The sequence below is a fragment of the Peromyscus californicus genome, unplaced genomic scaffold (genome assembly GCF_007827085.1).
Source record: "Peromyscus californicus insignis strain IS unplaced genomic scaffold, ASM782708v3 Scaffold_9__1_contigs__length_137607984, whole genome shotgun sequence".
NCBI lineage: Eukaryota > Metazoa > Chordata > Mammalia > Rodentia > Cricetidae > Peromyscus > Peromyscus californicus.
The window spans coordinates 124,067,506-124,092,904 of NW_026294617.1; the positions used below are offsets into that span (position 1 = coordinate 124,067,506).

The window sequence follows — 25,399 nt, forward strand, 5'->3', positions numbered from 1 at the left end:
CTCAGATGTTGAGGAGCAGCAGTCTAATGACAGAAGTCACAAGCTGATCTCAGGGACAATAACATTCCTAGTCACAAGGAAGCCAGCAATGCAGCCTGAACCAATCATGAACTTGGTCATAATGGCGGGGTGGGCAGTGGCTTAGAATACACTCATGATGGTGGGGTAGGCAGTGGCTTAGACACACTTGCTCATGATGGTGGGGTGGGCAGTGGCTTAGACACACTTGCTCATGATGGCGGGGTGGGCAGTGGCTTAGACACACTCATGATGGTGGGGTGGGCAGTGGCTTAGACACACTCATGATGGCGGGGTGGGCAGTGGCTTAGACACACTCATGATGGCAGGGTGGGCAGTGGCTTAGACACACTTGCTCATGATGACGGGGTGGGCAGTGGCTTAGACACACTTGCTCATGATGGCGGAGTGGGCAGTGGCTTAGACTCCCTTCTCGGTAGTGCTTATGATGTGCTTCTGGCTCAAGCAAGACTTGTCAGAGAACCTGATGGAAATAACTGGACCACAGGGAAATTTAATAGTTCTAAGTGGAAGCAGGGTGCATATAATGAGAAAAAGGGGTTTGTCAACAGGTTAGCTACCCTTGTGCTAAAGTCTTATGTGGGGTACAGTAGAGAAGTAGAGTACACCACTTCAGTTCTTCTAGAGGGGCACTGATCCTCTCCTGGGGCTCTACCCTTAGGATCTCATCTAAGTCTGGTTTCCTCCCAGTGGCCTTGACTCCTAGCACCATCACATACAGTGCGGTTTTCACTGGAGGTGTTATGGGAACTCCAACATCCAGGCTGTAGGACTCAGCCCTGGAACGGTGGTCTCCGCCACTCACTGCCGCTGTGCTGCCCATCCTGGACCTGTTCTTCCTGAGAGTGCTCCTGTGGTTCTCCTCAGTCTTTACACTGCTTCTGCCAAACCGCACGGCAAACCTGGCCCCGAGGAGACTGGAAAGCTGTCCTATTAGGGTTTTTTGGCTGCTCTGACCTAACAGTGTACCTGAAAAAGACATAGCTTTGGGCTGGACATGACCTTCAGTTTTCACATCAGGACGTCACTAGTGAGTGTTGACTTGGGGGTAACTGCCAGGGAGATGCTGGAGGTGAGATGTGGGAGGAAAATGCAGGTAAATATATTAGAGGATTTGCCTCAGTCCCCATGAATATATCATCCAATGACATGGCATACCATCTTGGCCTATCCAGTGGCACCCTGTAATTCCTTCAATGGGAATGAAGATGTCAGAGAAGGAGAAAGAACTGAGTCCCCTCCTGAGATTAATTCAAGGGCCTCTCCTTACCCACTGAGCTATCCTCCCATGAATGAAGGAGCTTGAGTTTCGGGACTTGCTCCATCTTCTGGGAATTCATTTATGAAGCTCCACAGTTGAAAGACTAGACACTGTGATGTTGTGAGGGCTTTCTCAATGAAATGTTCCAATTGACATCTCCGTGTCCCCAGTGCCAAAATGAGGTCATCCCTGAGAGAAAATGCCACTGCCCGGCCAAGCTCTGTGATGGCCAATCTCATCTGCAAGGCTGCGTACAGAATCCATAAGGCCAGGGAGCATCTGTCTCCTCGAATGGAGTGTCTGGTAGGAGTCTGAGCAAAAACGCAATCTGGAAAGGTTTCTGGGCATCTGGGAACCTGGCCAGGAGACCTTTTATCTGAGCTCATTTTTGTGAACCTTTCACAATATTACTTAAATTTAATTTTACAAGAGAGCTACTCAATTTCAATGACACAAATGGACATTATGCCATTAACAAACAAAATAAAATATGTTCCAGATGATTAGCTCCTACTTCCCAACCCAAGCTGTTATTTTCCACTAGAATTTTAATATAAAAATTTTCAGGCCGGGCGGTGGTGGCGCACGCCTTTAATCCCAGCACTCGGGAGGCAGAGCCAGGCGGATATCTGTGAGTTCGAGGCCAGCCTGGGCTACCAAGTGAGTTCCAGGAAAAGTGCAAAGCTACACAGAGAAACCCTGTCTCGAAAAACCAAAAAAAAAAAAAAAAAAAAAAAAAAAAAAAAAATTTCAGACATGAGGAATGAGGAAAATAACTTTGTGAATGCCGATATCCTACCTCTTAAATTCTACAATTAAAATTTTCTAAACTTACTACATTAAATATATTCCCCCCCCAAATACTTCAGTTTTATGTCACTGTTCAGTATTCTTATAGTTTTTTCTTCTATTATAAAATTTATAGGCCATGTAACATAAAATATGAATAATTTGCACAGGCTAGTGGAGTCAGTGACTAATGCAGACACCTACCATCCATTGTGTGGTCAGGATACAGTGACGAGTGCAGACACCTACAGTCCATTGTGTGGTCAGGATACAGTGACGAGTGCAGACACCTACAGTCCATTGTGTGGTCAGGATACAGTGACGAGTGCAGACACCTACCGTCCATTGTGTGGTCAGGATACAGTGACGAGTGCAGACACCTACCATCCATTGTGTGGTCAGGATACAGTGACGAGTGCAGACACCTACCGTCCACTGTGTGGTCAGGATACAGTGACGAGTGCAGACACCTACCGTCCATTGTCTGGTCAGGATACAGTGACGAGTGCAGACACCTACCGTCCATTGTGTGGTCAGGATACAGTGACGAGTGCAGACACCTACCGTCCATTGTCTGGTCAGGATACAGTGACTAGTGCAGACACCTACAGTCCATTGTGTGGTCAGGATACAGTGACGAGTGCAGACACCTACCGTCCATTGTGTGGTCAGGATACAGTGACGAGTGCAGACACCTACAGTCCACTGTGTGGTCAGGATACAGTGACGAGTGACGACACCTACCGTCCACTGTCTGGTCAGGATACAGTGACGAGTGCAGACACCTACCGTCCACTGTGTGGTCAGGATACAGTGACGAGTGCAGACACCTACAGTCCATTGTGTGGTCAGGATACAGTGACGAGTGCAGACACCTACAGTCCACTGTGTGGTCAGGATACAGTGACGAGTGCAGACACCTACCGTCCACTGTGTGGTCAGGATACAGTGACGAGTGCAGACACCTACCGTCCACTGTGTGGTCAGGATACAGTGATGAGTGCAGACACCTACCGTCCACTGTGTGGTCAGGATACAGTGACGAGTGCAGACACCTACAGTCCACTGTGTGGTCAGGATACAGTGACGAGTGCAGACACCTACAGTCCACTGTGTGGTCAGGATACAGTGACGAGTGCAGACACCTACCGTCCACTGTGTGGTCAGGATACAGTGACGAGTGCAGACACCTACCGTCCACTGTGTGGTCAGGATACAGTGACGAGTGCAGACACCTACCGTCCACTGTGTGGTCAGGATACAGTGACGAGTGCAGACACCTACCGTCCACTGTGTGGTCAGGATACAGTGATGAGTGCAGACACCTACCGTCCACTGTGTGGTCAGGATACAGTGACGAGTGCAGACACCTACAGTCCACTGTGTGGTCAGGATACAGTGACGAGTGCAGACACCTACCGTCCATTGTGTGGTCAGGATACAGTGACGAGTGCAGACACCTACCGTCCATTGTGTGGTCAGGATACAGTGACGAGTGCAGACACCTACCGTCCATTGTGTGGTCAGGATACAGTGACGAGTGCAGACACCTACCGTCCACTGTGTGGTCAGGATACAGTGACGAGTGCAGACACCTACCGTCCACTGTGTGGTCAGGATACAGTGACGAGTGCAGACACCTACCGTCCACTGTGTGGTCAGGATACAGTGACGAGTGCAGACACCTACCGTCCACTGTGTGGTCAGGATACAGTGACGAGTGCAGACACCTACCGTCCACTGTGTGGTCAGGATACAGTGACGAGTGCAGACACCTACCGTCCACTGTGTGGTCAGGATACAGTGATGAGTGCAGACACCTACCGTCCACTGTGTGGTCAGGATACAGTGACGAGTGCAGACACCTACAGTCCACTGTGTGGTCAGGATACAGTGACGAGTGCAGACACCTACCATCCATTGTGTGGTCAGGATACAGTGACGAGTGCAGACACCTACCGTCCATTGTGTGGTCAGGATACAGTGACGAGTGCAGACACCTACAGTCCACTGTGTGGTCAGGATACAGTGACGAGTGCAGACACCTACCGTCCACTGTGTGGTCAGGATACAGTGACGAGTGCAGACACCTACCGTCCACTGTGTGGTCAGGATACAGTGACGAGTGCAGACACCTACCGTCCACTGTGTGGTCAGGATACAGTGACGAGTGCAGACACCTACCGTCCACTGTGTGGTCAGGATACAGTGACGAGTGCAGACACCTACCGTCCATTGTGTGGTCAGGATACAGTGACGAGTGCAGACACCTACCGTCCATTGTGTGGTCAGGATACAGTGACGAGTGCAGACACCTACCGTCCATTGTGTGGTCAGGATACAGTGACGAGTGCAGACACCTACCGTCCACTGTGTGGTCAGGATACAGTGACGAGTGCAGACACCTACCGTCCATTGTGTGGTCAGGATACAGTGACGAGTGCAGACACCTACCGTCCATTGTGTGGTCAGGATACAGTGACTAATGCAGACACCTACCGTCCATTGCCTGGCCAGGATACAGTGATATATTTTCTTCTAGTCCTAACTGTAGTGGTTTGAATGAGAATGTCTCCCAGAGGCTCAGGTATTTAAACACTTGATCCCTGGTTTGTGGTGCTATTTGGGGAGGGTTAGGAAATGTGGCCTTCTTGGAGGAAGTACAACACTGTGGACAGGCGTTGCAAGCTTACAGTCTCTTCCTACTTCCTTTTTGCTCTCTCTGCTTTGTGTGTGTGGTTCAAGATATGAGCTATCAGCTTCCTGTTCCTGCCGCATGCCTGTCACATGCTACCATGCTTATTTACCACGATGGACTCTTATCCCTTTGGAACCATAGCCCAAGTAAATTCTTTCTTTCATAAGTTGTCTTGGTCATTGTGTTGTATCATAGCAACATAAAAGTAACCAATATACTAACCCTTAAGATACACACACCCACACCCACACACACACTCACATGCTGCCTATAATTCTACATACAGAATGTTGACATCACCAGAAGATTCCCTTATATTCCTTCACAAATCATCCCTCACCTCTACCTATTCACACCCAAGCACTGATTTTTTTTTTTTTTAATTTGACTATGGATCTCTTTTAGCAGTCTGAAATTCTAACATGGACCTATCTGGAATGAACCTTGTTGTGGAATGCTTCTCTCATTCAGTATAATGTTATTGAGACACATCTAAACTATTGTACATATAGGGAATTCATTTGTTTTCATTACTGGGTGGTATTCCGTTATGTATGTATCTCAGTTTGTATGCTCATTTTGTATACAGTTTTTGCTAACTATGGAAAAAGCTGCTAACAACAATTTTATACAAATCTTCTTATAGACATGCTTCCATTTTCCTTTGGTAAATACCCAGGAGCAAAACTGCTGGATCTTGGTAGATGTGTTTATTTTCCACTCTCACCAGCAATGCAGGAGCATCCTGTTTTGCTACACATGCACATTTGGCACCAGCTCTCTTTCTAATTTTAATTCTTCTAGTGGGTGTAAAGTCATTTAAGCTTCTATTTTGGCAAATTTTCCAAACTAGCGAAAAATGACATATGCATAAGGAATCAGGTTAGAAGGAAATATTGCTTGAAGAGACAGACAAAGGTGGCATTTAAAAGTCACTCATCTGAGTTTGTGCTGCACTAACAAGCTCTGGTGAAGGGATGTAGAATGGATAGCCAGACAGACTCTTCAGTTTCTAATTCTCTCAATTAGATTTTGAGACAATGGAGTTAATACCTAGAAAACTACAGCCTCTGCTGCAAGGGGCATGGGAGCTTTGTGTTCCGATGGGTGGACCACCAAGTTCTCCCACATCTGTCTCCCGCAGGGCCCTTCCTGTAGTGCTGGCTCAGCCTACTTGACAACCATAAATCACCCAGGGAAGAGACACCTGCTCTTCCCTGTCTCTAATGTCAATCCCTGGGCCCAAGAGAAAGAAATTAACAGTTTTTTAACATCAACACTCTGTCAAAGAGGGGGCAACAATTTATATATTTTTCTTTTAACTTGTCAGAGCAACATTCCTGTCAATCAGGTATGGACAAACTCATGTTAAAGACATGAAACAAAGACTCAAAGAACTCCAGTAACTTGCCCCCCTACACATGTGCACATGTGTATACACACACACACACACACACATGCATGCACCTGAACTTGACTCTACCCTAGGCTCCACCTTGATGAGCAACTGCAAAACAAATCACTGGGTCTGAGCAGTCCCTTGGGAACTGGGGACAGCTGTGGTGGAGAGCGCTGTGTGTCTCTCCAGAGTCTGTCTCCCTCTCTCGCCTGCTTCCTCCCGTGTCTGCAGTGAAGACAGGACTGATTCCTTCCACCCGTGAGCATGACCAGTCAGTCCCTCAGAGGGCTCAGATGGAAACGGGCTTAGGCTGCCTGTCTGCAGCTGTGCTCCAGCCTCTGGCTTTCCTCTTGGAGGAGGACCCAGCAGCTGCCACTCTCCTGCTGCTCCTCCTCACTGTCTAGGTGCCTCTCTGCCCCCTCACTGCTCTCTGGTCTCCCTCTTCACTCCCTTCTCAGTGTGAGGAGGGAGGGACCTGTCATCCTGTGTTTCTCCAGGCTGAGTTACCTGTTCCTGAAAAGCACTGGCTTGCTCCTCAAATCCTGCTGTTCGGAAATAATTGACGACGTCCATCACAGCCCAGTCTGCAGGATCGGGAGGCCTTCCATTTTCCATGGAACTGCAAAATACAAATCCAAGCTGTCAGAGTATGGCACCTACTCAGGTATGGACAGACTCACTGCCTTGCCTCCCAGGGCTGGTCTGAGCTGGCTCACTAGGAGCCTGGTGCTCACTTCCCTCGGGGCCTATCCCAGTCTACCCACAGAAGGACTCATGATGTTTCTTCTGTGTCTTAGTTTCTTGTGATCATTACTCATACTGGCATAGCCAATGCTTTCTTAGTAAAGTATTTGACCTTTAATGAAAATGATTCCCACAAATACCTTTTTTTTTAAGCCAGAGACATTTAGAGTTGTCCAGTCATTTTTGGTGGGCTTAATATTCCTACTGCAATTTTGGTATGAATATTTCACTTTATAGTGTGACTCTAACACATGTCACCAAATTCAGAGAAAACGCCATTTCTCAATAGATCATGTCTTTCTGTTGCATTCTGTCCCAACCCCTTATGATACTCTCCCTACCTGATGAATCCTTACCACTCCTACCAATTCAAGGGTTGCCTCTGCTTTAAGGCACTTCCTGGGACCACTAGGAAGTACTGAAATTATAATCTGCTTCGAGACCCAATAGTCCATTCAAATTACCATTCCTTCCCTACCGGGTTAAAGAGATGTGGGGCAAAGACCCACATGTGAACTTGGGCCGGTTCTCACTGTATTATTCCAAGTGTCACGCATGTGCTCAAGGAAGTCAGTGAACATTGTTCAAAATGAATCACAGTGATTAAGCAGATGAAAATCAGGATGTGTGAGAGGCTCGAGTAACCCTTCTCACTGGGTTTAGAGAGGCGGGGTAGAAGTACAGTGGGAAAGAAAAGCTACGCCCGCAGTTTCTGGGACTCTACCTCATTTCATAGTCACTTCAGGAGTATGTGTATACCTAATCCAACATAGTTCCCAGAAGGTCCATTTGACTGCATTGTTCCTCTGATTAAATCCTTCAAAGACTTCCTGTTCCTGTGGCAAATTCCCATGAGTTTAATGGAAGTCCTTCAGGACAAAAGCCTTCCCTCTCCAACTAGAAATACATTTGAGAGCAAAAGCCACAGCAAGCCTTCTGTGCACCCCCTCCATGTTTTAGTGTGAACACTGATCAATACATACTGTAGAGAGAAGCTGCATATCACACGGACAGCCAGGAAGGATGCAAACACTGTGCTGTGACAGGTCAGGCCTAGGAAGCTTTGTCTGAAGCAAGATCTAAAAGGCCATCCAAAGTCAATACATAAAGAGGTCAGGTGATGATTATTCCATGCTCTGTGGTAGGGATGTAGCCAGCCAAGGAGCCATGACAGTCCTGGAGGCGACACTGAGGGGTCCATACTTTTGCTAAGAGAAATGGGAAGTTGGTAAATGGCCTTATAGGAGGGGGGTGACCTAGTCAGAGCCACATTTTTGAAGAGTATGGAAGAGGAATGAGAATAGGAGAAAGGATGTGAATGAGAAATTTACTTTAGTCATGTCTGCAGAAATCGTGATCTCAGACTATAGTAGTGACTATGTAAAAGAAAGGACTCAGACCAGAGTAGTAGCTATAAAAAAGAGAGGACCATGGACTAAATACTCAATGGACAGGATCAGCCAGGCTCAGTGGTAGACTAAACAGAGAGAATGAACGGGTAGACAAGCCACAAAACTGAGCGATGGTGGTACCTTCACTGAGACAGAGCACCTGGGCTTTGTCATGAGAAGATTTAATGGGTCTGGAACTCCCAGCGTGGTTAGAAGAATGGGGTTCTGAAATTAGGCTTGGCAAGCTGAAAAGATCCTTGCTGTTGTTATAACGAAATGCCTAGAGTTTGAGAAAGCCCAGTAGGTCTTCACACATCTAAAAGGCCAGAGTCTAGACATAATGTTTCATTCAAAGAAAGAACCTAAACACTTAATTATGAACAACAACTACAACAAACCAACCAAACAAGCAAGCCACTCAAATTCTATTCTTTTTTTTTTGGTAGATCTTTATTTTAACTTTTTGTTTTACATACCAACCCCTGTTCCCCCTCCTTCCCCTTCTCCCTCCCCTCCCTCCCCCCTCCCCACCCCCATCCCCTTCTCATAGGGTAAGGCTTCCCTTGAGTAGTCAACACAGTCTGGCATAGGAAGCTGGGGCCGGACCAAGCCCCTCCCCCAGCATCACTGTTGAGTAAGTAATCTTACCACAGCGAACAATGGCTCTAAAGAGCCAGTTTCTGTACCTGGGATGGGTCCTGGTCTCATGGCCAGGGGACCCACATTTTGCCTTTTATTAAATTCTATTCTTACAGAAAAGGGAGCAGGTAGCTAACCAATGGACATGCAATTGGTCATTTCTCAGTGGTGCTTAATTTACAAACATTTAGAGCCAATGCCTACTAGTGAGAAGAGTTTCCTTCCTGAGTTTAACCTGAGTCTGGAAGCAGTGTGTGCCTATGTCTTAGATCATCCATAGCTGTGAAAACACACCATGACCAAAAGCAACATAAGAGGAAAGCATTTATTTGGCTTATACTTCTACACCACAGTCCATCATGAAAGGAAGTCAGGGCAGGACCCAAAGCAGAGCAGCCTGGGAGTGCTGATTACTACTAGCTTGCTCCTCGTGGCTTGTTTAGGGTTTTTTTTTCTTTTTTTTTTTAGAGACTGGGACCATCTGCCTAAGGGTAGTGACACTCACAATGGGCTGGGCCCTCTGAGATCAATCACTAATCAAGGAAATGCCCATGGACTTGTCTCAATTGTTGCCTCAGATGGACTAATCTCAATTGCTTTTCCCTCTTCTCATATAACTCTAGCTTGTATCAAGTTGACAAAACACAAAACAAAACAACCACAACAGCCTGTGTGTTTTTGTATACACAACTTCCTACCACTTAACAAGTGCTATGTGCTGAAAGAAGAAACTCATTTTCACAGCACTAATTATACATTTTTATATCAATGCTGATGGGGGGTAATGATCCATGTCCTGAGATTTTCCGTCATCTTGTAAAATAAACAATGACAAGCTGACACCAAGAAACCTGCTCAAGGCTCCCTTGGTTATGATGGGTTGAAGACTGTTTCTGCAGGCGTTTGCTATTCTGACAGATCTATCAGGCTTTCTAATGGCCTCACTTCTAGCAGTAAGCAGAGTCCCACTGAACAGACTTTGAAGTGCCTGGAAAAAACCTGAGTTCACACGTCCTGTAGGTGACTTCAGTGAGTCACCAGTCTTCATAAAGAATGGGTATTTGATTGTGGTATGGGAGGCTTTCTGGATTCCTATTGGGTTGCTGTAACATCAAAACTTCCATGATTCCGAAATGCCTTTGACTATTTGAAATGCTGTACAAAAAAGGTTGGTAAAACTGCTGGTGGTGTGCCACAAGTATTGGGGCAAAATGAGAAACTGTCACTTTCTTGTGGGCATAGGTGAGCGAGTCCAACCAGGATAAATGGGGTTAGTAACCAATCAGTATACATTAACAATCTGTCCAGTTTAAGTCTGATAGGCAAAAAGACAGGGATAATTTAGAAAAGTATAACAAAACAGGACTATTCATATCCTAGGAAGAAAGACCTGCTTAACCTCATTGCTGTTGTTTGCCAGCATCTATCACAGGTTTGGGAGGATACACAAAGGCTCATTGGATGAGATGGTCTACAAATCAGAGTATGATACACTTTTCATAGATCACAAAACATCAGTCTTCCACCCCATCTGAACTGAAAACTTTCACCCACTTTTAGGAAACCAAAGCTCAGAACAGGGAAGGAACTCACCCCAAATAATACTCATCCCAGATATTCTTTAATGCAAACCTACGTTCTTCCCACTATACTTACCATTCATACAACTATTGATTGGCAGTTATGGTCTTCTCAGCAGTGCACTAGATGCACGGATAAAGGACAGAGGACACCCAGTTTCTGCCCCAGCGGAGGTGTCAATCATGTGAGGGAAACAGAAATAGCCAAGTAATACTGGAATCGACGGGTAAGCAAAGTGCTAATTAGGGTGTATGCAACTGTCTGACTTGAGCAGTTGGAAGACTGGTAATTTTCAAAGGCATTTGTTACTCCAAATTCTCAGCTTCTAAGCTAGGTCTCCAAGAGGGATGAGTTTGCCAGGCCCTGCCTGTGACATCAGCAACAGTTTCAAGGACAGCACTGCACAGTTCAATGTAACATTAAAAGGCTATGGAGACGCAAGACTTAAGACCAAACACTCACTGACTATGGGTACATTTGGAGGGTGAATTTACATGGCTATTTGTTTGCTAGGAAAGTACTACGTCTGCTTCAAAGACCTTTTTGTTGCCAAACTGAGATATTCAACTTTAATCCATTATAAATGGACCAGTCTCTTCATATATAATCACAAGCACACATCAGATTCCAGAAGAAATTTAAATGGCATATTCAAGACACTTCTGAGATGGTGGCTCCATTGTGGCCCTAGTTTTGCATTGATGAAATGAGACAAGAGACAGAAGTGTGTTACGGTCCCTTTAATACTTATTATTGAATATCACAGTGGAGCCTTTCTTTGAAAATGCATACGAACTTGGTACATTTATGAGTATTTTATAGGCATGATGTCTTCAAAAATGTGTATGCATATTATGCTTTATTCAAAATATTATCAAGAAAGTAAGGGGCAGAACTTGTCTTCAATTTTCTTACTTTATCAAGTCAGTGTTTCCTTTTTAGCCATGGGCATATGGTTAGAAACATCATGTACCAATAAAAACTATATCATCAGTGAATAATTCACACTAGAAAACACTTCTCCCTTAATGAAATAACTCACTTTTAAGAAGTGATAAAGAGCCAGGCGGTGGTGGTGCATGCCTTTAATCCTAGCACTCAGGAGGCAGAAACAGGCAGATCTCTGAGTTTGAGGCCAGTCTGGTCTACAGCGTAAGTTTCAGGACAGCCATGGCTGCTCAGAGAAACCATGTCTCAAAAAAAAAAAAAAGAGAGAGAGAAAAAGAGATAAAGATAAACTAATCATGATAGATATACACTAAGTGAAAAGCTGGCAGACACATGCAAATTTACTGAGAAGTTATTATGAGCTTTTTCATATTGGCACAATCATAACTTTACAAGACTAATGTGCTGCCTACTACATAAAGCAGACAATACATCATAATTTTAAGTGCTGGCAGAAAAGGCCTCCACTTCTCTTTCCATGGAGGATGGTAAAAATTGTAGAATCTCAATTTTCTGAGAAACCACCATACTGATTTCCACAGTGGTTGTACAAGTTTGCACTCCCACCAACAGTGGAGGAATGTTCCCCTTGCTCTGCATCCTCTCCAACATAGACTGTCATTAGTGTTTTTGATCATAGCCATTCTGACAGTGCTGTGGGATGTTCTGTATGGCAAATGTGTTGCTCTGATTGGTTAGTAAATAAAACACTGATTGGTCAGTAGTCAGGCAGGAGGAAGTATAGGTGGGACAAGGAGGAGAATAATTCTGGGAAGTGGAAGGCTGAGTCAGAGACACTGCCAGCCGCCGCCATGACAAACAGCATATGAAGATGCTGGTAAGCCACGAGCCATGTGGCAAGGTATAGATTTATAGAAATGGATTAATTTAAGATATAAGAACAGTTAGCAAGAAGCCTGGTACGGCCATACAGTTTGTAAGCAATATAAGGCTCTGTGTTTACTTGGTTGGGTCTGAGCGGCTGTGGGACTGGCAGGTGAGAGAGATTTGTCCTGACTGTGAGCCAGGCAGGAAAACTCTAGCTACAGACAGATGTAAGGTGGTATCTCAGAGTCATTTTGATTTGCATTTCCCTGATGACTAAGGATGTTGAGCATTTCCTTAAATGTCTTTCGGCCATGTGAGATTCTTTTGAGAATTCTCTGTTTAGCTCTGCAGCCCATTTTTTAATTGGATTGTTTGGTATTTTGATGTCTAGTTTCTTGAGTTCTTTATATATTTTGGAGATCAGCCCTCTGCCAGATGTGGGGTTGGTGAAAACCTTTTCCCATTCTGTAGGCTGTCTGTCTTATTGACTGTGTCTTTTGCCCTACAAAAGCTTCTCAATTTTAAGAGGTCCCATTTGGGAATTGATCTACCTCAAGACCCAGCCATACCACTCTTGGGCATATACCCAAGGAACACTCAATCATACCACAAAGATACAAGCTCAACTATATTCATAGCAGCATTATTCGTAAAAGCCAGAACCTGGAAATAACCTAAATGCCTGTCAAGTGAAGAATGGATTAAAAAAAATGAGTACATATATACAATGGAGTACTACTCAGCAGAGAAAAACAATGACATCATGAAATTTGCAGGCAAATGGATGGAACTAGAAAATATCATTGTGAGTGAGGTAACCCAGACTCAGAAGGACAAACATGGTATGTACTCACTCACAAATGGATACTAGATATAAAGAAAAGGACAATAAGACTGCAATCCACAGATCCAGGGAGGCTACTTAGCAGGGGGGACCCTAGCATGACTGTGGCTTATAATAAGTTTTGGTTTTGCCCAATCACTGGGCAAACTTTAGTGAAACATTTCACTATTAGGATAAGAATATGTACCGTATCAAGCTGATGAAAGAAAATGCTGGCTGTACTTTCAGGAGGGGAGGCTAAAATCTTTTTAGACTATGGATTAGCCTATAGAAAAATGTCTGTTGTAAATCAAACAGTGAAGGGGAAGATGAATAGGAATCTCACTTATACAACTTAAGTAAAACATAGCTCTCTGAACAGATGAAGATAGGTTTCTTCTGTATCCCAGAATCTAATCAATATTTATATATATAATTCAGCTATCATTTGGCTTAAAAGGGCTTATTGGGAAATGTTATCATTTTTACTATTTTCTACAGAGAAAGTATTTTCCAGTTTCAAATAGCCTTGGACTTTTGAATTATAACCTGTTTTTATGTTCAAGCTATCTGTGTATTATCTCTCTTGCAGTTATACATAAAATGTTTTTACATTCCAAAAAAGGACAAATACTATAGAATTATATTACATGAAATATATAGAATATACAAATGCATAGAGATAGAAAGATTAGACGTTATCTCAAGATTGAGAAGAAAGGAATATAAAGCAATGATTTCCTAAGTGGAAAAGCCCTACAAAGTAGTATCAGGACACAATATCATGAATGTAATAAATCAATACAATTAATGTATTTAATGAATATCATAAATATAGTTATTGAATGAAAAAATAGTAGAATCTTTCTCAGAATCTAGCTCATGTATATCTTATGGTGTTTATGATTTACAGATTCTGGGGTCTCGTCAGACAGAGCAGAAAGGCTATGATGGCTAATCTTCACTGTCAATTTGCACACTTCTGGGAATGTTGGTGAGGGTGTTCCCAGTGACAATCATTCATTCATACACACACACACACACACACACACACACACACACACACACACACACATACAGAGTGTTCCTCTGGTAAATTCATACTAATACACTAATCTTTCAAGACTTAATGTACACTTGATATTCCCTTAGGTGTGTTATAATCCCTTCTTCAACATGGCAATGGGGTGACGAACAATGCAAGCCAGGGAAATCTGATGTTCTTGTGTCTGGTGTTTGATAAAGAAAACCAGCACCAGGAAATGGCACTGTCAATACAACTTTACTTGACTATTTAGATTAGAAAAATTGGGGATTGGTTTGTGGAAAGAACTTGAAAACACATGGAGGTAAAGGCTGGAGGGATCCTAGAATGCTCTAAGAAGAGTTTAATGGACAATCAGAAACATCAGAAAATTTTCTCAGATCTGAGAAAATTTCAGACAGTAAATGTTGGGTTCATAAGGTCACAGGATGAGGACTATAGTGGAATTGGATTAGAGGCCTTCAGGTTATTGTCTGGCAAAAAAATTTGTCTGTATCTTGTCTGTGCCTTGAGACTCTATGGAAGGCTGAGTTTAAATGCAGTAGACTAATTAATCCAGGGGAGGGCATTTTATAGCTACTTAGCATCAATGCTGTTGCCAGGCTATGATTTACTAGTAAGGGCCACAGTGAAAACTGGGAGCAAAAGCAGAGTGGATGGATTTGAAATACTTGCAGATTGCCCAGAAAAAGTGTGTGCTCAGTGTTGGGACCAAAGAAATTGTAGTTGTTAGAGATTAGTCACTAAAAAGAAACCAAGTACTTTGTCCTGGGCAATAAGAAAGAAGCCTTGAGGACACTTTGTGAAAAAGCATGTTCACTGGTACAAAATGTAAATTCATCCGACAGACTTTTCTTTGAGAAACAGTAACTCTAGGACATCCTATTTGCATCAGTCTATGTAGTGAACAGTTTCCTGAGATACAAAAGCCATAGCAACCACAGTCCAAGAGACCTAGCTGCTTCTTGAGCAGGAGGCCAACTCTCGTGTCAACATGCCTTATTGGTTTGGCAGGCATGTAGAAAGAAATATTGTAGAATCATAGAGCCTTCTGGAGAGCAGGACATGCGTAGCAGGAATGGACTCCCTGTGGACAGCTCCAGAGAGGGAAAGACATGAAGCTATGGGAGTAAATCTGAAGATACAAGGACACCCCAAGAAGTTGATGAATGTCTCTAGTACACCTGAATATTTGCCAAGAAGAGCCGTGGTAGCGAGTGGTACAAGCTCAAGGGATGGGCCGTGTGGCCTGTACTGGCCGGAGCACGGGGCAGGGCTGCCCAAGCTCTTTGGAACTTGCATCCTGAACAAGCTATAGACTTGACATTTGCCCTCCAGGCTTTGGTTTTACTTTGGTTTCATTCATCTCTAGTCTCTCGATACCTCGCTTTTAAACTAGGACTGTTTCCTGGGTCACTGTATATTGTAAGTATGTAGTTTTAAGTTATATTCACAGGGCTCACAAGTAAAGGCGGCATCAAGTCTCAGAGGAAAGCTTGGACTTAAACTTCTGCACTGTGTTGAAACTGCTAAGAATAAGGGTCTTCCTGACATTTGACTAGGTGCATCTTAGATTCCAGGACGACTGTGCGCCTCTGGGGACCAGAGGTGGAGTGCTCTGATTTGAAGTGATGCACACTGGTCCCCAGAGGTTTGTGTGCTGAGGCATGCAAAGGTGACTGACTCCTGGAGCTTTTACTTCACCACTGAAACCATCCGCTCATGGATCCATAATTTGATGGCATTGCTGGCCGGTGGCTGCATTAAGGGGTGGAGCCTAGTCAGAAGCTGGTCACTGAGGGGATGTCACAGAAAGTTAAATCTTGCCCTGCACCCTTCCTATCTCTACTTAGCCACCATAAGTTGACAGATTTTGCCACTGGGCATGCTCATCACCACCATGATGCTCTGTCTTACCTCACAGAGATCACACAGACAGGTGACTGTGACTAAAACCTCTGGGATACATGAGCCCAATAAACCCCTCTTCCTCAAGTATTTGGCACACAAATGAAAGGCTGGCCAAGGACACTGGGAAAAATATAATCCATATGAATTTCACATTTTTTTAAACCATTACATATTTCCTTCAATTTAGGAGAGAAAAGGTACTTTTGATCCTGCCTAGTGATTATGGCAATATATCTGTCACACTGCTCTTTTCATGAAACTATTTCTAAACATTACTTATTTTTGTACTCAGAAATGTACTCTAATTTTGTACTGACTTTATTTTTATGACTTATTTTTAAATCAAATTACCCTACTCCTTGCCCATGTTTTAAAATAGCCTTTAGCTAAAAGTAACTTAACTCTGATTCTAATAAATTAATATTGATCTCTTTGCTTATGAGAAACCTAAGAACTAAGCAACTACACGAGATAGAGCTTCCTCTCCATTTCCCTCTCTCTCTCCCATCATATCAACAAGCAGAGATCCGGCGAGAGCCTGACCCAGGAAAGGAAAGAATGGTTCAAAGGTTGACAGGCTGGTTTTAACTTAAAAATATTCAGATAAATAAGGGTTGAGTGTGTTTAGCTGCAGCATACCCAAGTGCTGAGGGTGCTGGGAAGCACATAACTCGCCAGCTTTCTGTCTATTCTGAGTTCTTTTAGCTTAGCCTCCAGAGATTTGATTCAAACAGCCTTGATTTGTCCTGAAACTCAAATGGACAACAGCCTCGACTTCCCCAAGCCGACGTTTTTACTTATGTCACTCAAATCCTCTTCTCTGTTCTCTACCAGACATTAAGGGCCCTACTCACTTGTTTTTAAAGTAGCAATTAAATCTCCCCTTCAGGATATCTCCAGTCAATGTTTAATTCCAATTATCAATTAATCAATTTTAACTGGTCTACGATGAGACAGACACTTGATAAACATTGGAAGCCCACAGCCTAGTGAAAAGGGTGACAGCAGATCAGTGTTTTTGGAGTTGGCTGGGTATGTGATTACACTTTTTCCATCTGTAAATTATATGAAATCCAAGTGCAGACCTAACAAGGAAAATTTGTGTTCAACTTGAGATACACAAAAATGGAAACTCCATAATAGGTTTATAAAATATATGACAAGAATGAAAAAATATTTCAATAATGTTATGTTGATAACATAGTTAAATAAAATATATTACTGAAATTTGTTTCATCTGTTTCACAAATGTCCTCTAGAAAAATTTTAAATTACTTAAGTGGCTCAAAATTTATTACTACACGACAACAATTTACATATATATGTATTTGCTGAGATATAATATATATATATATATATATATATATATATATATATATGGAATTGCTGAGATATACAATATTTGCTATAAAATAATGATAAACTGTTTTCCAAAGACATCAACATTCTGGAGTACTACCATCTTAGAGATCCTCTTTATCATGACTGGTATTTTCATATTTTTAAACATTTGCCAAGTGAATGGGTTTGTGGCTGTGACTTGATTTGCATTTTTCTTGGTCACAACCTGTACTGACTACCTCTTTCCATGCTAAATGGCGATGTAAATATCACCTTCTGTGGAATGAGTGCTCCCGTTTGGGCTATTTTTTTTTCTGTTTGCTTATCATATGGGCATGAGTTTTTACTGTTGAAGATCACGAACATAAAAGGCCATTTCCTCTTGCCCTTCAGAAATAGTTCAGGTGGAATCTAAGCTTTCGTGGTTGTCTTGCCAACATCTAATCGATGCAGATACAAAATAACCAAAATCTTAACAAGGATCCATATTAGATATGTAAGAGCTTTGTGGCTCAAGTTTGGGAGTTTTTAGTAGGAATTAATGAAAGAAGCAAGCAAGGAAGAGAACTCCTCTACGGTGTTTGTTGAAAATTGTCAAGGCATTATATGAAAATGTCCTTACATGAAATAGTCCCACACATAGCGAATACTGAATAAGCTTAATGAAAATGTCTTAGAAATATCAAGAACATGTTTTAGTATGTATCCTTTCCCTTTTAGGTCAATGCAAATGAAAAAGCAGACCTGAAATTGAAGGTTTTTTTTTTTTTTTTTTTTTTAGGTTTTTCGAGACAGGGTTTCTCTGTGCAGCTTTGCGCCTTTCCTGGATCTCGCTCTCTAGACCAGGCTGGCCTCAAACTCACAAAGATCCGCCTGCCTCTGCCTCCCAAGTGCTGGGATTAAAGGCGTGTGCCACCACCGCCCGGCTGAAATTGAAGTTTTAATCCTCCTTTTATTCTCTTATAGCCACGACAAAGAACCCAGTTGAACTTTGAAACAAGTATGCTCCAACATGTCTGCAACCAGACTCACGCCAGCATATGGGATTGAGTAAAGGGCTGTTGCAGCTCAGAACCTGCTGGAAGGAAAATGAGAATCTTGGATTTCAAATAGCTGAGTTCAGATCTCAGGTTTGCCACTTTCCATGTGATTTTCAAACAGAAACTATTCCACAGGTACTTTTCTGGACTTAGTTAGTCATGTTAAATGTTGCAATATATTTAAATATCAAAGGCTGTAATAATTAGATGAAACAATATTTGTGAGGACAGCACAAGGCATGACTCATAGTAGGTAGGCATGACTCACAGTAGGTAGGCATGACTCACAGTAGGTAGGCATGACTCACAGTAGGTAGGCATGACCCACAGTAGGTAGGCATGACCCACAGTAGGTAGGCATGACTCACAGTAGGTAGGCATGACTCACAGTAGGTAGGCATGACTCACTCACAGTAGGTAGGCATGACTCACTCACAGTAGGTAGGCATGACTCACAGTAGGTAGGCATGACTCACAGTAGGTAGGGATGACTCACTCACAGTAGGTAGGCATGACTCACAGTAGGTAGGCATGACTCACAGTAGGTGCTGTGATGCTTTCTGACTTGGAACATAATGACTATCGTTGCAATTCACTGAATAATTCATTACACACATACTTTCTTTTGATCCTTGCAACTTCAATCTTTCCTTTATTGTCAAGAGACTCAGAGCAGGGATAAATTAAGTGGGTGTTATTCTTCTGATAGCCAAGAAGTAAAATCAAGGTGAAATCCAAGTGTTCTGAACATACGGTTTGATTCAGAGTCTCAGGCGCAATGTTCAGTGTCGGGCTTGCTGGCCTCCGGTTTCCTAATCTGGGTTGAGAGTGCTGCTTTTTCCTAAAGGGAGACACATCTTTTCTTCTGACTTTCTCCATTCTCACAACGTGTTTTTTAAAAAGTAGTTTCAGACTTAAAACTGAAGAATAGTGCAAATATCTCTTATATCTTTCACCTAAATTCCCCAATTTGTTACTATTTTATAACATTTGCTTTATTATTCCTCTTTTCTTCTTTCTTCTATAATATGTACAGCAAGAAGCAAAAGAAGGAAGGCAAAGAATTCTCCAGATTGAAATATTTTTAGTATTTATGGTCCTTTTACAGTTTTAAGCAGAAAGGACCAGTACACGAAATGTAAATGAGTCATGATGCCTAGAAGTTACAGCATTACATAATCCTCATGACAGGTTTGCTTAGAAAAGCTGGCAGTTTCCAGTAAGGGATGATTTTATGCATTAAGAAACTTCTTACAGTGTCCAGAGGCATGCTTGATTGCCATGATGTAGATTAGGCATAATGGAGACCCAATAGCAGAGGCTGCAGATGCTACTAAACATCTTATAGTGCACAGCCACATTCAAAAGACTTAATGCTTCATGACTTTAGAGAGTCTACATGATAACCCGGCTCTTCCTTCTCTACTGTTACAGACAGCCATTTGTGGCCATGTGGCTTGAGACTGAATGGAATGCCTACTTCCAGTCAAGTGGAATAATGGAGGCCAAGCTCACTCTTCTACTCTCATAAGACAACTGAACAAGCAGACAAAAATATATAAAATAATATGGCACTCAAAACATTGGTCATAGTCACTAAAGGATCAGGACCCTGAAAGAAGGAAAAAAAAAAGGTAGGTCCTGGAGAAGGTCTTCAGCATGCACTCGGGACAGTTAGGAGGAGACATGTAGAGACCAACTCAAAAGGGTGTCCCTGGAGTGTTCAGCAGAATTCTCATCAGCATCTTCGTAGAACTTTCTGAGGCTGGGGCAAAAAAATTACCCAGAAGTACTAGAGGGGAAAAAAATCATCAGACATCATGCATGGGCAAGAATAGTGCCTTTTTCACCTGTCAGAAAGGAAAATCTCATAATGCAGGAGCACTGGAATAGTAAAAAGGAGAGTCTTGCTTCAGTAAAAGGCCAGGAAACAGCCCTAGATCAGTGCAGCTTTGGTTTTATGAGCCTGGCTCATAAAACTTAAAAGAGAGACTTGAAAGGATAGACAGTTTCTAAGAAAATAGCACCCAGGAACCTACATCAAGCAATTATAGAAATATAAGAAAAATCCAGCACTGAAAAGAGTAAAATTCACACTGCCTACCATCCAATCAAAAATTATCAAACATCAGCCACTTAAAATTGAGAAATTAATTCAAATGATTAAAGTTTTATGTCTATAATCTGCATATCAGAAAGCTAGAGAAAAGATTAAATATGTTAAGACATGGAACACGAACACACACACACACACACACACACACCTACCTCCAAGGTTAACTTTTAGAGATGATGAGTATTTTTTTCTGAAATAAAAATATACATGGATATTTTAAACAAGAGATTAGAATTTTAAGAGACAAGATTAAGTAAAATTAAATATGCAGCAACAGGAGCTATTCAGAATGAAACAGAGAAAAACACTTAAAAATGAACAGAGCATCAGGGAATTTTGGGAAAATATCAAGTAGTCAAACACATACACAAACGGAAAAGGGTCATGTTTTGGAATAATAATGGCTAAATATCTTTTCAAATGTGATGAAAACTAGACTCACAGATCTAAAAAACAAAACATAGCCCAAGTACAAGAAGCATAATGTCACATCAAGCCTCATAATCAAAGCAGAACACAAATTAAAAAAATCTTAAGAGCAGGTGAAAGGATAAAAGGACACCTGCACATGGGATAAAAAGGGTGAGAGACAAAGGAAAGAATAAAACAAGGATGTCTGCTTGTATCACAGTTTTCAGTGTTCTGCCAGAGAATGTACTTAACAAAATGGAAGGAAATACAAACAAACAACATCAAAATCGAAGAAAATAAGTAAAACCATATTTAAGGACAAAGAATGATAGTCCAGATTTTAAAATATTGTGGACTCTCCTAAAGAAGTGATTAGAAGTAAGTCTAATGAAGTTGTAGAAAATAAGACCATGTACAGAATCAACTCTAGCTCTATACAGTAATAACAAATCACTGGAAATTCAAACCATCATAGCATAAAAAACAAGAAATATCAACAGACACACCAAGTGAAAGTGTTTAAGAGCAACATTCAGAAATCCAGACACACTGTGAAGAGACATTAAGGACCAGGTAAACGAGGAGACACACTGTCCTCACTGTGTCCCTTCTTCCCAACCAACTCATACAAATGCTAATTCAAATGTCATTAGGTTTGCCAATGGAAATATCACCAGGTCCGTCCGTCCTTCCTTCCTTCCTTCCTTCCTTCCTTCCTTCCTTCCTTCCTTCCTTCCTTCCTTCCTTCCTTCCTTCCTTCTTTCCTCCCTCCCTCCCTCCCTCCCTCCCTCCCTCCCCCCTCTCTCTCTTCAGGAGAGATAGCTGATTCTAAAATCATAAGGAAATCTAAAGAATCAAAACTACTATGGAAACTAAGAACAAAGTTAGTTAACACTACCTAACATGAGGCCATAGTTATCAAAGCTCCAATTATCAATGCAGCGTTATTTTGGTACACATATATGTAAACAATCAGTGAAACAGAATAGTCTAGTAATAGACCAACACATAGAATCAATTATTTGTCAAAAAAAAGTTGCAGAAACATTTGAACAAATGGTGCTAGAAAATTTGGCTAATACCATCTCACACACACACACACACACACACACACACACACACACACACACACACACACACAAATACTTTGTTTATCTCACATTCCACATAAAAACTAATTTGAGAGGCTTTAGAGATGGCTCAGTGGTTAAGAGTACTTCCTGCTCTTACAGAGGACCTAGGTTTGGTTCCCAGCACCCACAATGAGCAACTCTCAACAGACTATAACTCCAGCTCCAGGGGCTCCTACAATTTCTTTTGGCCTCCATAGGCACCTGCAAGGATGCTCACATACCCATACAGAGACTCACATATATACACATAACAGTAAAATAAATCGTTTTTAAAAACCCCTACTAAATTAAACATCATAGTTCTAAGTACATAAACCTAAAATTATCAAACTCTTAGAAGAAAGTTGCCAAGACTTTGGTCTATGAATTCTTACATATGACACCCAAAGCACTATCCATAAAAGAAAAAAATAAGTGGGACTACAGCAAGATTAAAAACCTTCTTCAATTTCAAAGACTTTAAAGAAAGAACAACAAAACAAGCCAAGAACAAGTCATAATAAAGAACTTGTTGTGTTTATAATACATAGAAATCCTATGGCAAATATGAAAAAAATACTAACCCAATAAAATATGTATTCTTGATACATAAAAATTCTACACAACAAATATGAAAAGCCAATAAAAACTGAGGTGAAAGATTTGAACAACAGTGCACCCAAGATGATACATGGATATCAAAGCAGCATCAGAGAAGAAAGCTATCATCAAAAGGCATTAGGGAAATGGAAATGACACCCTCACCACTATCTCTAATAGGTTAGAGATTTCATGAGGAAAGAAGACAGCTGAAATATGCACTGTTGATAGTAAGGCATTTGGGAAAGGTTCGTAACAGAGTTTAACATATACCTATCATATAGCTAAGCACTTTAATTCCTTCCTAAGTGCTTACACAATGCAATAAAGCACCTGCTCACATAAAGACCTAAACATGAACAATCAAAGCAACTTCATTTGGATAATACCTACAAAAATGGAAACAACTCCATTCTCTGTCACCATGTAGTTGGGTAAGTAGCTGTGTGCCTATATAATAAAATAATACCCTGTAGTAAAAAGCAATCAACCAAGCTGGGTATGGTAGCACATGCCTTTAATCCCAGCACTTGTGAGGAAGAGGCTGGTAGAGGCAGGCAGATTTCTGTGGGCTCAAGACCAACCTGGTTTACCCAACAAGTTCCAGCAATCAATGGTGCCAGTGAGACCTTGAATCAGAAGAAGGTAATGAACCAGTAATACAGTGATATGCAAAAATTACAGACTATGCTGAGATACCAGTCTATGTAAGTATGTAATTTTTTTTTTTTTTGAGACAGGGTTTCTCTGTGTAGCTTTGCGCCTTTCCTGGATCTTGCTCTGTAGACCAGGCTGGCCTTGAACTCACAAAGATACGCCTGCCTCTGCCTCCCAAGTGCTGGGATTAAAGGCATGCGCTATCATCGCCCGGCATAAGTATGTGTTTTATATGCATATTATACATGTATAACATATACTCACTTATGCAAAGTCAAACAGTTTATGACTGACATCTTACCCATGGTTGTCTGGGGACACGGACGACGCAGGAAACATATGGAAAGGGGAGACCACTAAGGACTGTGAGGAAGTGGATGAGAGGTCTGCTCATTATCTCAGTCGGAACAGTGGCTTTATGGGTATAAAAATGCTAAAACTGACCAAAATTTATCTCTTTAGCACAGGCAATTTGTTATATATGTGCATTGTATTTCAACACAGTTTTTTGTTACTGTTGGGGATTAAATCCAGGGCTCCATTCTTGCTAAGTGAGTACTCTACCACTGGGCTACCTCCACATTCTTTTCCCTTCTGTTTTTGAGACAGGGCCAAACTAAGTTGCTCAAGCTGGCCTTGAACTCTAGAACTCATGTTGGGCCTTGAACCTGCCTCAGCCTCCCGAACAGTGGCTTTACAGGCCTTTACTTCTAGGTCTGACAACAACGGTCATCCTTAAATTGACTGAAATAAATGTGAATGAAAAGTTAGTTTCATCAGGTACACTAGTCATATTGCCAGTAGTTAGCAGCCACACAGAGCTATTGGCTACCCTTCTGGACAAGACAGTAGAGAATATTCCAGTCCCAGCTCATACTAGCTCAGCTCTCACATGTCCATCCATAAGAAAACATGCCTCCATTGTCCGTCTACTTCTGTCTCCCTCAACTGTAAAGGGAAAGATGGCAGTACTGCAGGAATGCACTGGTTTCTGGAATTTTTTGTTTGCTGTGTTTTTTGTTTTTTCAAGATGGGATTTCTCTGTGTAGTTTTGGAGCCTGTCCTGGAGCTTGCTCTGCAGACCAGGCTGGCCTCAAACTCACAGAGATCCACCTGCCTCTGCTTCCTGAGTGCTGGGATTAAAGGTGTGCACCACCACCACCACCACCACCACCACCACCACCACCACCACCACCACTACCACCACCACCACTACCACCACCACCACCACGACCCAGCAGTTTCTGGAATTTTTTTTAAAAAAGAGATTTTTATTAAGTTAATTTTAATGTAATGTTTCTGTGAAGGGAAATAGATATTCTACTAATAAATCTACAGCACATGCCTCCTTGCTCACCCATCATGGCTTTTATGGCCAACCTGCTAAACAAAAGGGCAGGAAGGACTTGGTGGACACCCTCCTGGAAGTTTCGTCCTCCTTGTAACCAAGATGGTTACAGTTTCAACATAATTCCTCAATGAGTATAATGACTCACAGATACCCTGCAACTTAGTTTTTTCCTATGTTCCAGAAATGCTAAGCCGCACAATCCCCTCGTATGTTCCTATCAAGAAGACTCCAGCACATAACCCTCAGACAGCAAACATAATTGGGAGTGTCACATGTGGGAAGAGATATCCAAAGAGACCCCCTCCATATGCACCGAAATATTTTACCTTCAAGGAAAAAATGAAAAACCAGGCAGAGAAGTTAACCTTATATCTAACTAAAGCCAACTACCAGTCTCAGCTTTGGAGTTAGAGGTGACGTTGTTAAAGCAAACACAAAATCTCAAACTCTACTCTCTGCTCCTACCCTAGCAGCCTATGAACTTGGGGATCTGCTTGCTCAGTTTTTTGTCTTATATGACAATGTAGGGCTAAATTTCCCAAGCCTCTTTGATTCATAGCCTGATACCATCAGCCTTCCACACAGGTCTTGATTCCTAAAGTTACCACTTGTCATAGAGCTGGACTACAAACTGGAGTTAAGGGGGAAGGTCGGACAGGTAGCTGGTGGCCACTG

The 25,399-nt window shown here is 42.2% G+C and overlaps 2 protein-coding genes across 5 annotated transcripts in view; one reads left to right on the top strand and one right to left on the bottom strand.

Moving 5' to 3' along the window:
* LOC128105861 (uricase) overlaps positions 1–21,723 on the top strand; it is a 143,457-nt gene extending 121,734 nt beyond the window's left edge. For both annotated transcript variants that reach the window (XR_008216520.1, XR_008216521.1), the window contains exons 8-9: positions 18,404–18,567; positions 19,912–21,723. The gene's annotated coding sequence lies outside the window, so the exon portion shown is untranslated. The remainder of the gene's footprint in view (positions 1–18,403; positions 18,568–19,911) is intronic.
* Samd13 (sterile alpha motif domain containing 13) overlaps positions 1–25,399 on the bottom strand; it is a 42,749-nt gene that overhangs the window by 12,210 nt on the left and 5,140 nt on the right. For all 3 annotated transcript variants that reach the window (XM_052731172.1, XM_052731173.1, XM_052731171.1), the window contains one exon: positions 6,694–6,805. In XM_052731172.1, the coding sequence (XP_052587132.1) occupies positions 6,694–6,801 (108 nt within the window). In that variant the 5' untranslated portion in view covers positions 6,802–6,805. The remainder of the gene's footprint in view (positions 1–6,693; positions 6,806–25,399) is intronic.